General features: G+C 37.7%; 1 protein-coding gene across 14 annotated transcripts in view; it reads right to left on the bottom strand.

Moving 5' to 3' along the window:
• Positions 1 to 1,304: 1,304 nt before the first annotated feature.
• LOC145978331 (histone-lysine N-methyltransferase 2C-like) overlaps positions 1,305 to 14,624 on the bottom strand; it is a 184,919-nt gene continuing 171,599 nt past the window's right edge. For all 14 annotated transcript variants that reach the window (XM_083110895.1, XM_083110904.1, XM_083110906.1 and 11 more), the window contains 8 exons: positions 13,047 to 13,268; positions 8,877 to 8,986; positions 8,256 to 8,499; positions 6,054 to 6,302; positions 4,688 to 5,265; positions 4,181 to 4,310; positions 2,853 to 3,035; positions 1,305 to 1,623 (listed from right to left, as the gene is read on the bottom strand). In XM_083110895.1, the coding sequence (XP_082967021.1) occupies positions 1,531 to 1,623; positions 2,853 to 3,035; positions 4,181 to 4,310; positions 4,688 to 5,265; positions 6,054 to 6,302; positions 8,256 to 8,499; positions 8,877 to 8,986; positions 13,047 to 13,268 (1,809 nt within the window). In that variant the 3' untranslated portion in view covers positions 1,305 to 1,530. The remainder of the gene's footprint in view (positions 1,624 to 2,852; positions 3,036 to 4,180; positions 4,311 to 4,687; positions 5,266 to 6,053; positions 6,303 to 8,255; positions 8,500 to 8,876; positions 8,987 to 13,046; positions 13,269 to 14,624) is intronic.

Here is a 14,624-nt window from a genome sequence, read left to right as displayed (position 1 = left end):
ATGCACAGACTCGGGTTCGAGTTCCGATTCAGGCTGCATTTTTTCGCTGAAATTTCTACTTCGTACATCTCCTGTCTACGAAATTGTAATGTAATTTACATCTTTGTGCTTGGAAAAACTAGTCACCGTGCCAACAGTGTTTCAAAGGCAACAGATCCTGTTACCGTTGCACCAACAGAGACAACTCGACACAGGTAAAGAGTAACTTTTCCAGGTTTTCCAGACTTGTAGACACCCTGACTCTACTGATCACACCTCTATTATGGTCATGAGTGAGAATGTGTTAGTCCTACTTCCACATTCTCTCAGTTTCTCCACAGCAGTGTGCAATGCACATGAAAGAGATTTACTTTTGCCACCATTGCTTCTGAAAACAAATTTTAGAAGGCAATTCTAGAAGAAAAACAACATGTTTCTGAACACAAATTTCTTTACTTTCATTATTTTGATTCACTCAAGCAACGTATTCATAACACTCTCATTCACACACTGATCGGAATTGTAACATTGTAAATGATTGTCCTATTAAGAGATGGGTATAATGGGGTTTCAGTGGAGTTGGGGAGGGGAGAGAGAAGTGGGGGGAGGGAAAGAGAAAGACAGAGAAGGCAACCCCTTGTAAATTGTACCTGTTAAAAATACTGACCTCTATACTTACAAATTGCAACAGAATACTTTGAGTATATATCACACCCAGTCAAAAAATGTACAAAAATTAAATTTCAAGGTCAACAATAGGCAAGCATTTCACTCAGCCTGCCGCAAAAAACATTATGCAACTATGACAGGATTTTACAATTCAGTTCCGTCATCTCCAATCACAGTTATACAAGATGACTGGGTAGAGAAAGCCAACATTTCTTGTAATGGTGAGCACATACAGTGATTAAAAACCTTAGAGATAGTTTAGATGTACACGTAATCAAGGCTAGGACTAATGGCATCAATCCCTATCCAGATTATCACAATACGTTAACAGTGGTACCTCAAAATACATTGTGAACTTAATCTCTTGTGTAGTCAACACGAGTGCAGCAACAGTTACTTGTCATCTGAATGTCACCGAGTGAAAACTTGCTTCTGTACTCAACAGAAAATCTACTTTGTTCCAGGAACAAAGCTGACTTTGGCAACTAGCATAGTTTGGTTCCCATCTCCTGGTGCATCATTTCTGGCAGTGACAATGCAAAATGTCCACACTTACAGCAAACAACAACTATCAAAAGAAAACAAACCATTGTTTTTTTTTCTCCTCTCAACAAACAAGTCCTTTACCAATTTTATAAGTAATCTTAACTATGCCGTATCTCAATATAATATTTACTTTTTATCCTTTCTTTACATTTCATTACATATTTACAACATATTTCTTCCATTTACTCTACATTATGCTTTTCACAAAATAAAGAATAACTTACAATAATAAAATCTGATAAAATGATGATATACAAAATTCTGTTATACAACTCAACATGAATTGAAAGCACCTGGGAATGTACGAAATGCATGCCACCAATTCTCCACCAGGTTTTAATTCATCCACTTTCTACAGTTTGGAGCTCCACACAAACATGGTATCTTGTGTTGGTCATCCTCAATATCAAATTTATAATCATAAGCCAACTGAAAGAAAAAAAAGAAAACAAATACAGAATTATATTCACTGATCATCATTTTAAACCTGCAACACCTTAATTATGTTTTAATGTTAATTTACAACCTTCCTGATGAAGGTAAACAAGTGAGGGGGCTATAATGTTGAATTGAAGGAAAATACCGTAAGTAAGGACAGTATAAATCAAGAAGGTAAGATTCAACTGCCCATCACTGGAAAGCATAGGCAGCACAGCCAACAAACCACCAGAGCCACCAAGCATTAGAAGATCAAACTGAGGTGATACAACCTACATCCCTGAAACTTTGGACAGAGCAAGTAGTGACCTTTTGAAATTACAAGTCCCAAGAAGTCTAATTGAGCAACATGGGAACAGAAGTTCTTGTGTGATTTTGAGGGTGTTTTTCAAACAATACCATGAATACTTCAATTATATTTTTACATATGCAGAAAAAAATAACAAAATGATAGAATTGTGCATTAAATTACAAAATCTTTATAGAAATATCAGATAAGTAAAAATAACAACTATGTCAGCTATTACTGACGACCTGTTGTAGGTGGGGATTTCTTGCACATTGACACCCCTCGCTATAACAACAATGACCAGAAAAATTTCAACACAAAAGCAGATAAAACATTCAGAAGGAGGACAGTGATAGGAGCCATCAGAATGAATAGGAATTACAAAATGAACACTCAAAATACTGAACAAATAATTTAGTGCATGAATAATTAGGACTATCAATAAATTGATATGAAACAATAGAAATAAGTAAAATACACACAAGATTATGAAAATGTGCTAGTATGAATACATTATCGGACTCTCTCACAGACTAATTGTTCACAAAATGCATTTCATTCTGCATTAACAGCTATATTGAATTTTAGAAAACTTCTAAATGCCAGGTGCTGCTGGCATATATCATGAGAAACAACTACAAAAAACAGCATGAACGCAACAGCAAAAAGTTCCCAGGCTTTGACAATATATCAGGGTTACTTTTGGGAACATATTAGTTGTGAGAGGAGGAACCATAAAAACAACATTAACAGCAGAGTGTGCGGCATTCAGCTTCAATCTGTTGTGTGGTCATTCACTTTTTAAAACACCTCTTTCCCCCCCCCCCCCCCACCACACACACAAGGTAAGCCAGTGTAACAGCTACATGTTTCAACTTAAAAATTACTTTTTTTTACATAATTAAATAACAAAATTTAGCCAGTAACTTACCTCTTCACCTCTTGAAATGCGCCTTTTGGCAAAAATTATGATTCTCAGATCTCTTTCTACCTCAACAATTTCAGCAACACAGTTCGGATTACAAGAATGGTTGATGTAACGAGCCAAGCCACCAGACAGTGTTGCATCTACAACCCGTTCTTCATCTAAGCGAAACATGTAGATTCCTCGATTCTAAAAAAAGTGAAGAAAATATGACTGTAACGAAACTTGGGATGGCATGATCATGAACTATCATATGTTATACATGAGGAGAGCCTTAAGTTACTGATCACGGGGTTTCTGGAAGCATCAACAATTTTTTTGTTAATTCCTGAAATATTACACACACTTCCAGAAATATTTATCACACATTGGCGTGGAAACTTCACAATCATAATTTTAAATTTGAGTAACAAACTGGCAGACTTTTTTTAATTTGAACTTGGGTAATTTGAATTATTTGGCAATTCGAACAGAAGTTTATTCCCCTTGAAATTTCTATTCAAACCAATGTTTAAAATTCATACGTAATTTGAAGGCAGCTATCCAGAGACAACCTTACGGAAGAGAAAGTTTGTTTGTTGGTATGCAGGTGTTCATCCTTGAACCCCCACTGGCTAGTGATTTGTGAAAGTCTTCCTATCTATTCTCAGTAGTCAGTTCTTTGCAATGTTGAAGCATGGCCCGTATACTAGCTTAACACTAGAGAAGTAAAAGTTATAAGAGATGTGAGGAAGGAAAGGGACATCGCCAAAAAGATATGAGATACTGCCGAACACATCAACCTACATTTAAAATAAAGAAAAAATTATGGAGAGCTAGAGTTTACAAGGCAGAAGAAACTCGTAGCTTCATTACTATTGTGAGGGACATTATTTTTAGCTTGCACTGTAGGACCATGCACAAAATACGGAAACTTTCATGGTAAAGTCTACTGCATATTCATTATTTTGTTTATACTGTAGAACAGTAGTTTTGCTTTATTGATTTTTTTAATAATGTATGTTTTTGTTAATTCGAATTTTGGATAATTCAAATTATTTTTGTGAATCTAAAATCAGAAGACCTGGCAACTGTGAAATTACATTTTTTGTCAACAATAAAGAATTCTTAGAAATGATGCAACAAGCTATGTAATCTACAATGCAGTGGGTTTTTTTCTTTCAACTCCATTGGGTCTGATATGCAAATGATAAGTTTGCAAACCATTACCTGTTTAAAAAAATAATCAATGTGTTGTTTATAAATATGTAGCAAATTGTAATGTGTTTTCCAGCATAAGGAGTATGACAGTTTGTGACAAAAAAAAATAATTGGATTTTTATCTTAAAACTCACCCTGGCTTCATACTGCTTTTCCCTGAGCTCAGCCAGTTCAGTGCGAATCAGTTCTCCTATGTATTCTATCACCATCGTATGTCGCTCGATATCACGAGCTGCATACAAGCCCAGACCCTGGATTTTTGACCTATCAAAATAAGAAAAAAAAAAAAATCAATTGTGTACTTTTTAAATTCAATCATTCTTAACTTAAGCAATTTGTCAAGATATTACAATAATACAAATTAATTGCTTCAGGTAACAATAAATATACAATACGTGTAAAAAAAATATAGAGAGTTCCAACCTATTTAACACTGTCAGTGTCTCCTGTCACAGGCCATGTGTATCAGATTGATACACAACTTGAACAATTATAGTTCTTATACACAGCTCCTTTGAAAACAAATGTGTGCCTAATAAGTACACACACCATCAAAATAGCTGTGACCTCCCACACAAAAATGCAAAATTCGACCTGGCAGTTAGTGTTTAACACACAAAGCAAGAGAAATGAGCACTAACCTTGCCAGGAAGACATTATTACGCCATTCCATCTTCATCTTTTTGTACTGTGAACTCTTTGAGTGGACAAACTGCTTGCAGTAGGGACCAGTTGCTTCGCCGATTGTAGCAGCAGGAACGAACACGGGGCGAGAGTATGAGCCTGTACGCTGTGTGTGCGGCCTCTTGAAGTGAGTCCTTAGTTTGGGCTCCGACCTCGCACATCCAGTTGGATTAACTGCCAGAGGAAGTTCCAACAATGGATTCCTCCCATACTTGTAACGGTAGTCTGATAACGAGTCTATACCAGGTAAACTTTCCAAAACACGAACAACTGCAGGCTCCGTTAATCCAAACAAGTCCTCTCCCGTCACAAACTGAGGGAATAATTGAACGCCGCCTGTTTCCTTGCGAATTTTTGCTACTTCCTCCAAGATTTTCAGCCAAACACCTCGAGCACTAGCATCGCGCAACTCCAGATCTTCAAATGTGTGTTCCTGTACCACAATCCTGAATTCCGGATGGGCGTCAACTTCGTGTATAGAACAGATATAACGGCAACGTTTGTTCGGCCTCCTCATACTCCAGTAGAAACGGACCTATAAATAGAATGTTATTATCTAATTAGAATTTTTAACATGGAGATATTGACTATTGTGATTTCAGAAAATACATACAGCCAAAATTTTCAAATATATATGAATATGTACAAATAAGAAGGGGGCTGCGGTAACACAGTTGATTGATCATCTGGCTACCATGCAGAAGACCCAGGTTTGAATCCCAGGGCAGGTGATCTGGACCAGGATTTTTTCGTCATTTCCCAATTCCCGCACAGCTCTAAGGCCCACCAGCCGAGCATGATGCTCATAACATCATCCTAACTATGGTCGAGATCAAGAATATGTGAAGCTCTGCCTCCACATCACCCCATATGCCTTCATGCACAGAGGTGCCTTTACTGAATTCCTTACTTACAAATTAAACTAACAAACGGCACTTTGAGAACTCCTATGAACAAATATGAACAAATATGTACTTCTGTTAGGAACATTCCTTTGTTGCCAACTTATGCATATGGTTACTTAAGCTAAAACAAAGTGGCGACATAACAAGATGGCACATTCCACTATCAAGTTCTAAAATTTTAAGTTTAAATTCTTTAAATAAAGGTGGCAACTACTCATCTCGGTGTACTCACTATTTTAATATATTCTACTCCTTAATTTTTTGGCACTAGAAACTTCTGTAATACAGGACATAATCTTTACATATTTCACAATGTTCAATACTTCATTCTATCGTCCACAGAGTTTATGAATATTATTGATTCAGCACACATGCACACACCCAGTAATCAAAATATTACGTTGCTAAACATACTTACTATTTTGTACCCAATAGGGTAAATATACTGAGAAGTGTGGAATGCCTGCAGCTGGTGAGGCAGCAGCTGGCCCACGCTGAGAAAAATCAAACTTCCAACACGCATGAGATTCCTCTGGTCAGCCTGGTGCATGACAGTTGCTACCTGACGATTCTCGTCCCTGTTTACATAGACTCGTCGAAACACAGCCAAGGTGGTAAGTTCATTATCCTTATCATTTTTAGGCACATGTTGCACACAATATGTGGTCTGAAAGGGAAGTATCTGTAGAAATATATGGTTGCAGATAGTTTTGCATTTATTCCTGACCCATTATCTTTTTAAAACACACCAACTGGTTTTGAAACAATATTTGAACTACAGCTACAAACATCTTCATGTTTAGAGATACAGATGCACAAAAATTATGCTAAATATCAACAGTATTAGGGAGGGTAGAACAATGAAGGAAATTTAAAATGGTCAGCCAGTGGTACATATTGGGAGAGTACGCTTTGCTTGCTTACGTAACATATTGATAAACTGATATCTTCATCAAGAGATAATTTCTATATTTTTGTTATTTTACGTTGCTTTTCTGCCTTCATAATGATGAGAATGCATGATGGGTCAAACAACGATGCAACCCTGTCTTAACCAAGGTTTGAACCTGGGACCTCTGGCTTTGTAGCATGTTATGATGGCCACTCCACCACAGAGGCTAGCATTCAAGAGATACAAATGGCAGATTATGTTCTACTGCTACTGAAATGACAGTGATGGAAAATAGGTCACCACACAATTTTTTCTTTGCCGTACAATGGTTGTTCTCAAATTTTTCAGACCTCAAGCTCATTTTCACCAAAGATTTCCTCATCTGCCAGAGTTTATACAATTCCGCACAAAACTGTGTTTACAGTCAAGTTTTCCTTTTCTGAGAAGTGCTGGTTTTAGCTAACACTATTTTTCCTAGTATTCTTTCATAATAAAACCAATAGTTCAAAGAAATAATCTATTTGTAGAAAAAAAATTGGCTCAATACAAGGAGTGCAATTTTTCTCCTTACACTTACAAAGTTTTTTCACATGTAGTTTGACGTAGTAGTACGTCCAATGTTCATCACATTCTTTTTATCATGGGAAGGATTAAGGAACTCTTGGTGAGCACACTTGAAGAACTACTTCCTAGGAGTAAAACTCTTTCTGAACCTTGAACAAATCCTTTTCTATGACCTTTTTGTTAACCTTATTTTGTTTTGTGGCTGTCCACTAGAGTTCATGTCGAGCAGGACTTGAGCTTGGGTCCCTGGCAACCAAGGTACCAAACCAACCCTAGTTTACCCGTGATGGAATTGTGTGTGTCTGTGATAACACGACAAGACCTGTTAACTTTTGAAACAATGATGCCATCGACGATGCCTAATATCTTCCAGTGTGGAGTTGTGCATTACCTTATTGGTTTCGGCAACAGCAGAAAACACTGACAAGAGACACTTCCACACATTTGAGTAGCAAATCAGGGCTCATATGGTGGCTCAGTTGGTAGAGTAATGGCGCTGTGTGACAGGGAACCAAGTTCACCTTCTTGCCTCTTAATGTTGACTTTTTATTACAAAGTTCAACAACTGTAACTCAATAAAGTTATACAGCGGAACCCTAATTTTATGTTCCCAGATTTTAAATTTTCCCTGCATTTTACATTCATTCTTGATGGTCCCAACATAGCTAAATGTTATAAAATTGTCCTCGATTTTACATTTTCCTGCAATTTAAGTTTTTTCAGCTTGGCCCCTTGAAAAAGGTATAATTGAGGTTCTACTGTATTATACATTCAATCTTCATGGTCCCAACCTAGCAAAATGTTATAAAATTTCTCCTTGTGTTTACATTTTCCTGTATTATACATTGAATCTTGATGATCCTAATATAGCCAAATGTTATAAAATTTTCCTGTTTTACTGCATTTTAAGTTTTTCCACATTAGCTCCACAAAAAACTTAGAACATGATGCTGGATTGATTTACTTTATTTTACTTCGCCATTTGTGCCACTTTTTGGCTAATTTGCGAAGATGGGGATGGGATGATATGATGAACATAGGACATCATGGTCATCCTTATTATTTCAGATTCCACCCTTGTGATTTTCATCTACAATTTATTGTGGTACTCCATACTACGAGTACAGTGCAAAATGTAATTTTACACAAGAAAAAAACACTAACCTTATTCTTGTAGAAAACGCATCTATCTTTCACAGCACAACTAAGATGATATACATTGCTGCAACGAACTTTAAAGCATCGAACTGTGGCTCCTACTTGATGGCACAATACGCAATTCAGGACCAAGCTTTGTTGCAAAGCATTCTCCAAATTCATCAGAGCACCGTTTACAGTTTCATACACCTCATCTGACCACAGGGCACAATTTAAATGAACCCACTTGTCAACATCGAAGTTCAACAGCCTGTAATGAAAGCAAAAAGTTGCAAAATGAGTTACATTACAATGATAAAAAAATACCCGTACCAATTCAAATTCTGTAACATATCAACTCATTGAAAGTACAATTCAACAGAACTGCTGTAGATAGAGACTTGGTACTTTCCTAAAATTTCATCTGAATTATACATTTTACTATGTGAATCTGGCATAACTCTCTTTCTTGCTAATATCTAAATATACAAGTCAAAGCCAACAGATGAATCACATGTAACTGACTTCCCGAACTACATTTTACAGCACTTACTGTTGGTGCACTAACAAAGAACTTACAAGTTGTTATTAAGGCAAAGTCTGTATCAGAAGGGTTAACTACAAACACCCATAAAACTTAAAACCAACCTGGCAGTTCCATCTGCTACGCCATCTCCTATTTGATGACAGAACATACATTTTCGAGTATCATCAGGGATTTTGGCAGGTGTCACGGTGATCCCCATACGGAACAATGTCTATCAGGAGGAAAGAATAAATATTAGTAACAAAACCACATGTATATTAGTGCAGTTCTTTTCAGGAAAAGACTGGTACTAAGGTATAATAATATACACTATTATTAGAGGCATGCATATTTCGTTTTGGACGAGCACACGAAATGTGAAATAACACATTATAATGTTAATTTTTCATGTTTCTGAAAGGTGTGAGGTGCATTTTCTACTCTGTTTTGTCATGAAATAATGTGAAATAGACTCTTAAACACGACATTTTGAGTTATGCAATTCACGGACAATTGATTAATTCTGCTGTAAATATTTGAGAAGCAAAAATGGACCCCTTTATACAGGAACAAATGTAATATTCTGGTAATGACATAAATGTGCTATTAGAAGGGATATGTTTATTTTGTGTAGTAAATGTAATTTTTACATCAAATTTAGGATTATATTCACATTTTTAAAACCAAAATGTAATTTTATATACCACTTTTTACCGCTTTAACAGCAAAATTTTATTTTATTTACTGCTTTTGAACCCGAAATTGACTGGTTTTGTTCCAAAATTTTGCTTTTTTTTATTTACCAAAAATATGTGCCTCTAACTATTATGTACATCACTCGATACTGTCTCATAGCAATGTGACAAAGCTGATTTCTAATGTAAGAATGTTGGTTGCAAAATTGTATATCAAAATCTGAATTGGTAAAATTGTAAAATTTTAATACAGTGGAGTGTTGTCCTGTAAGAAAAACTAACAAATGTGGATTTAAAAATGGTTTATTCTCATAAATATATGAAAAGCTTCATGATGCAGTTTATCCGCATCACTACTTTAACATACCTGTTAAAAAAAACTTCACGAAGGCATTGATGAAGGTAACGAATCTTTGAATTAAGTGAATTAAGCCCATTTTGACCCTTTTGCCTACGGCAGCGAAGTCTTTTTAGAAAATTCAACTCCTTTCAAAATAACTGTCATATTAAAAATTCTGGATAGAATTCCTTCTAGAACAGAGGCCTGCACAAGACCTGGAGCAGACCCGTTCGCGAGACATCGCTCCTAAAATACCATGCAACCTGCGCAACACCCTCGCTTGAGCAGCTTGCCTGGCCACCTGCCCAGATCGTTCCTGGCAGGCATTGTAGACCCGCCGGGTACCCGCAGTCTTACGATACCTAGTAGGTCTCAGTTCGTTCTTTCCATCAACTGCAGGCCCCTCCCTCTGCATGACGTAGTTACTTCGAGTAGAAACTGCACCGGACCCACACCGTTCTGCAGTGTTGCCAACTGCAATAGATTTTCACTACTTAAAAAAGGGAACTCAAAGCTTCGTAAGCCACATCACCAATGAAATGAGATTTACGACGATTGTTGCTACCCCCCCCCCCCCACACACACACACATTGAAATAGGTTTTCCGTGGCACAGGATCCATAAGTATATGTCGTAAACAACCAATATACGTATATATAGTGATATACGGCAGGACTGAAACATGTCACGTTCGACGCTGAGGTCGCGAGTCGAACAACACACTCTTCTACTGCGAACACCAGGGTCGTAGCCAGCCAGGGGCATTGCCGTTACCCTCGTTTGGGGTGGGGTGGGGGGGGGCAAGTACTTGGATAAACGTGCCAACAACAACAATCACAATAATAGTAATAAAGTAGCATGAAAGGCATTATTATCTTCATAAATCATGCAAAAAGGGGGTAGAAGTCGGAACTCACGCATTTGTGTTGAAACAGAGGATTGTTAGTTAATAATGGAAAACAAGCACACAAACTGTTTTTGAAAGAAAGAAAGTGCATGATAAATGCATTCCGAATGTACATACATATGGCATGTAAAATTTCCATCTACAATATTTTCTTTTCACATGGAGCGACGTATTACATAATCAATTCATCCAACTCGTAACAAACCAACATTAATAGCAAATAATATCACGGGCCGCCATAGCATTCTGTTTTAAAACTTTTCTCACTTAGATCGTTCGGCGCTCAGGACCGTCTCCCGCTACCCCTTTGCTACGGCATTGAACTTGATGAGACTGTATAATATTTTATAATATATTTCTACTTTCATAAAATTTGAAATCAAGGGGTTGCAATTACCCCTCCATTCCCCCTCTGCAGGTGCCCTTGGCCGTCTGGAAGGAAAATGCAAGAAAAATATGAAATTTAATTCCATCTTGAGTACCCTTTAGCCCTGCTACTCTTTAATTCTGCTAGCCTGTTTTTTCTTGTGCTTTAATGTTTGACCCCCACCCTGACCCCTCCGCTAGACTTAATTTCCGTCCAAGGTTGTGAGCAATGCCCCCTGTCCCCCCCCCCCCTCTGGTTGCGCCACTGCGTGCCTGGTTAAGGCACCATGCAATAAAAAACAATTAGTTTTCAGTGAGGAGATTTTTGTTTGCTCGATCATTCATTTAAATAAATGAAGCTGTAATATTGCGTGCATTTCCTGGCAATAAGATAAAAACTGCTTACAATGAACTGAAATCACTAAGAATATACTGTAAATTCTCCTTAAAGCAGAGAGCTCCTCCTAGGACCTCGTAGGATTTAGGAGCTACGTAAGTAGGCAACACTGGCTGCAGCCGTCCACGTGGTGATGAAACACCTGGAGCGACATGCTGCCGGAGGGCTGTTTCCTTCCAGCAGGTTTTGCAGGCGCCCGGGTCTTGTTAAATGCCCAGTTACCTTGTAAGCGCAGAGCGCCTTGAAAACCAAGAACCCGGGTAAAGACGCAAGTCGACTCGTTGCCGTGGGCAGGCGAGCAGGTATACCTGTCCTCGCGAGCAAGCGGGCAGTGGGTAGGTAAAAGGGAAACTATGCAGCCCTTTGTTCTAGAACACTGAAGTGAATCTTCATATTATTCGGTTTAGCTGTTGTCCAGGTATATGTAACGGAAAATAGATTGCAAATATCTGGATAAGCAGGACCACTTGAATGCTCAAGAAGCAATCCTACATTTTTTCAGAACCTTAAATATCAGTGATTTTTGAAAGGAGAGGAATTTTCAAAAATGACTTTGCCGAAGGTCCAGCATGGTCTTAACAGGTTCCAAGTAAGCTGAGCTAAATAAAATGAGTACAGAGCTTTTCGTGTGATGTGAAATATTTTTCTAAGCTACTGCAAAACAGAAATTTTAAATGTAGTTTTACTTTTGCCTTGCTGAAAATGGTATTGTTTCTGTTAAATAATCATGTATATTGAAGTCAGAATCAGAATCAATTCAGAAAATGAATTGTCAGTGCTTTGGAATCATTAAATTCTTTACTTCACTTTACATTACTTTATATGTAAGTTATAATAGTGGTTTACTATATTATCTTATTGAGCATGCTGCTATGGTGCTTCATAATTAGGACCTCTTTTGCATCACTTTGCTATAACATAACCTTTCAATCATTGACATTTTACTTATTCAGGTAATGTTGATCCAAGGTTGGAATTTTTCTGGGGCTCACCCAGCCTCAAATCAATGGGTACCTGGGGGCAACCATGGGGGGTAAAGGTGGCCAGAGCATGGTGCTGATCACATCACCTCCAAAATGTCCCGAGATTAAGAATGTGTGGGAATCATACATAATAATCACTAACTAACCAACTCTCTAGCCTTCTTAAACCTGAAGGTTTATGGCTGCAGCAACACATGCCTTCCATGTGCCCCTATCGTGGGCAAGATCACTTCCATGGTGTATGTTGCTGTTTCTTGACATATATTGTTTACAGTGCAGAGTTGTCAGCTCTACGCCAAACCCGCAATACGAATGGAGGACCGCACCTGTCATTGGTCAACGGATCCCTCGGATCTAGCTGGGAGGACCACATAGTAGTCCACCAACCATACCCCACTTCTGCCAATTGCAGAATGCTCATAGAGCCATGACAGGACAGCTCTACAAATCCCTGGCTGACTAACTGCAGTGAATAAGCTACTGGGCGATGGGGGTAGTCACATCCCTACGCCAAAGAGCACCTCCAAAATAATAACATCACAATTTTTATCCACACTAAATTTACAAAATAAAAAAAAATACATTAAAAAAAACAGTTATTCACCTCAGTCATTTCTTTGTCTGTGGGCTTCTTGTACTTCCTAGCAGTTTGAATAACAAATGGAGACCAACGTTTATATTTTAAACCTTTCCACGCCTTGGATGGAGGCTGTTCAGAACTGTTATCACCAGTGTGTTTTCTACTTCTTTTTTCTGGAACACGAGCTACATCTTCTTGCTTAATATTCTCTTGTTTAATATGCCCAGTCAGTACTGTTTCCTTTTCCTGAAAAAAGTTATATTAATTTTAATTAAATTTTATAGCCAACACTTTTGCAGCATTAGAATTATTTGTTCTGATAAAAAAAAATCTTACTTTGAGAGTAAGTGCACAGATGTGCATATACTACACATACAGATACAGTTCCACTTGTAAAATAAAATAAAGTGAACAATTTTACAGTAGAGACAAACATTTTCCTTAAGAACAGACAAAACAAAAATACAGGACAAAGACAGATTTTGTTAATTAAATTAAAATGTAGCTATTATTCCATGTATTGAATCTCCAGTGAAACGGGACATGTTTTGGAAATTTTACTATCACCATTGTCAGGAGTGGCAAAACCTCTAAATGAAATGCCCAGTTTAACAATGGAAGCAAAACATGTAATAACACATACATTACACTTCAGTGACAGATTCAGCTGAAGAACACAACACACAAAATTTTGACACCATAACAGTTTGTAGGGGATTGTCACCCATACTGAAAGTAAGATTTTCTTATGTAGAGTAAAGTGATACCAGCGTGACCTTGAAGTATTAATATACCACCAATATTCTTGCACCTAATGTTATTCTCCATCTAAACCTGGCATATATTATTTTAAATATTGTAATGAAACTGGCTGATTTGGTGCTGAAATGTGCATTTCAAGATTTTTCTCTGCAATTGGATCACCCAAAATGCAACATTCGTTAGCCATTCATGTCCAATTGGTGAAGATCGAGGCAAATTGCAACAGAACTAATATTTCAAGATCAGAATGGTATAACTTTAACGTAACCATGAAATAGAGGAGTCCTCTGACCCAATAACAGAACTGGGGGCCAGTTAAGCTTAGTTTCCCATTACCTACTCACCACCTGCACCAAGCAATCCCATTCTAACATCATGCCTTAAAGTGAGTATACAAACTTTTAATAATACCCTCTTTTCTTCCCTCTACATCCACTCTTGTACCAGGTGGACATAATTAAACTTCACCTACTCAAAGCCCTCTGGAGACCGTTCCAAGCATTGGATTGCGGTGAAACTTGGTATAGGGGCTATGGAGACCATGGGGAAGCGAAAGCTGACTTATAAAAAAAAGTTCAAATTTTCACCACCAGGTGGAAATGTGGTGCTGAAATCTGAGGCACAGTGAACATCATCCTGGGAATGTTTCGTGCAACCACTGATCATTCTGCCTTACGTTTCCAAAGGGTATTTCATGAAGACAGCATGCCGTAACTCAGTGTCTTGCATGCCCGACTTCTGGTTCTTGTTACCTCAGCGCGCCACATTTCCACCTGGTGGTAAAAATTTCAACTAGTTTCTTTTCATCAGCATCACTCTCCCACAATCTCCATAACCTCC

Source organism: Lepisma saccharinum, chromosome 24 (genome assembly GCF_977018435.1).
Source record: "Lepisma saccharinum chromosome 24, izLepSacc3.1, whole genome shotgun sequence".
In the NCBI taxonomy this organism is placed as follows: domain Eukaryota; kingdom Metazoa; phylum Arthropoda; class Insecta; order Zygentoma; family Lepismatidae; genus Lepisma; species Lepisma saccharinum.
The sequence above is the reverse complement of the archived record's forward strand: the minus strand, read 5'-3'. Positions and strand labels throughout refer to the sequence as shown.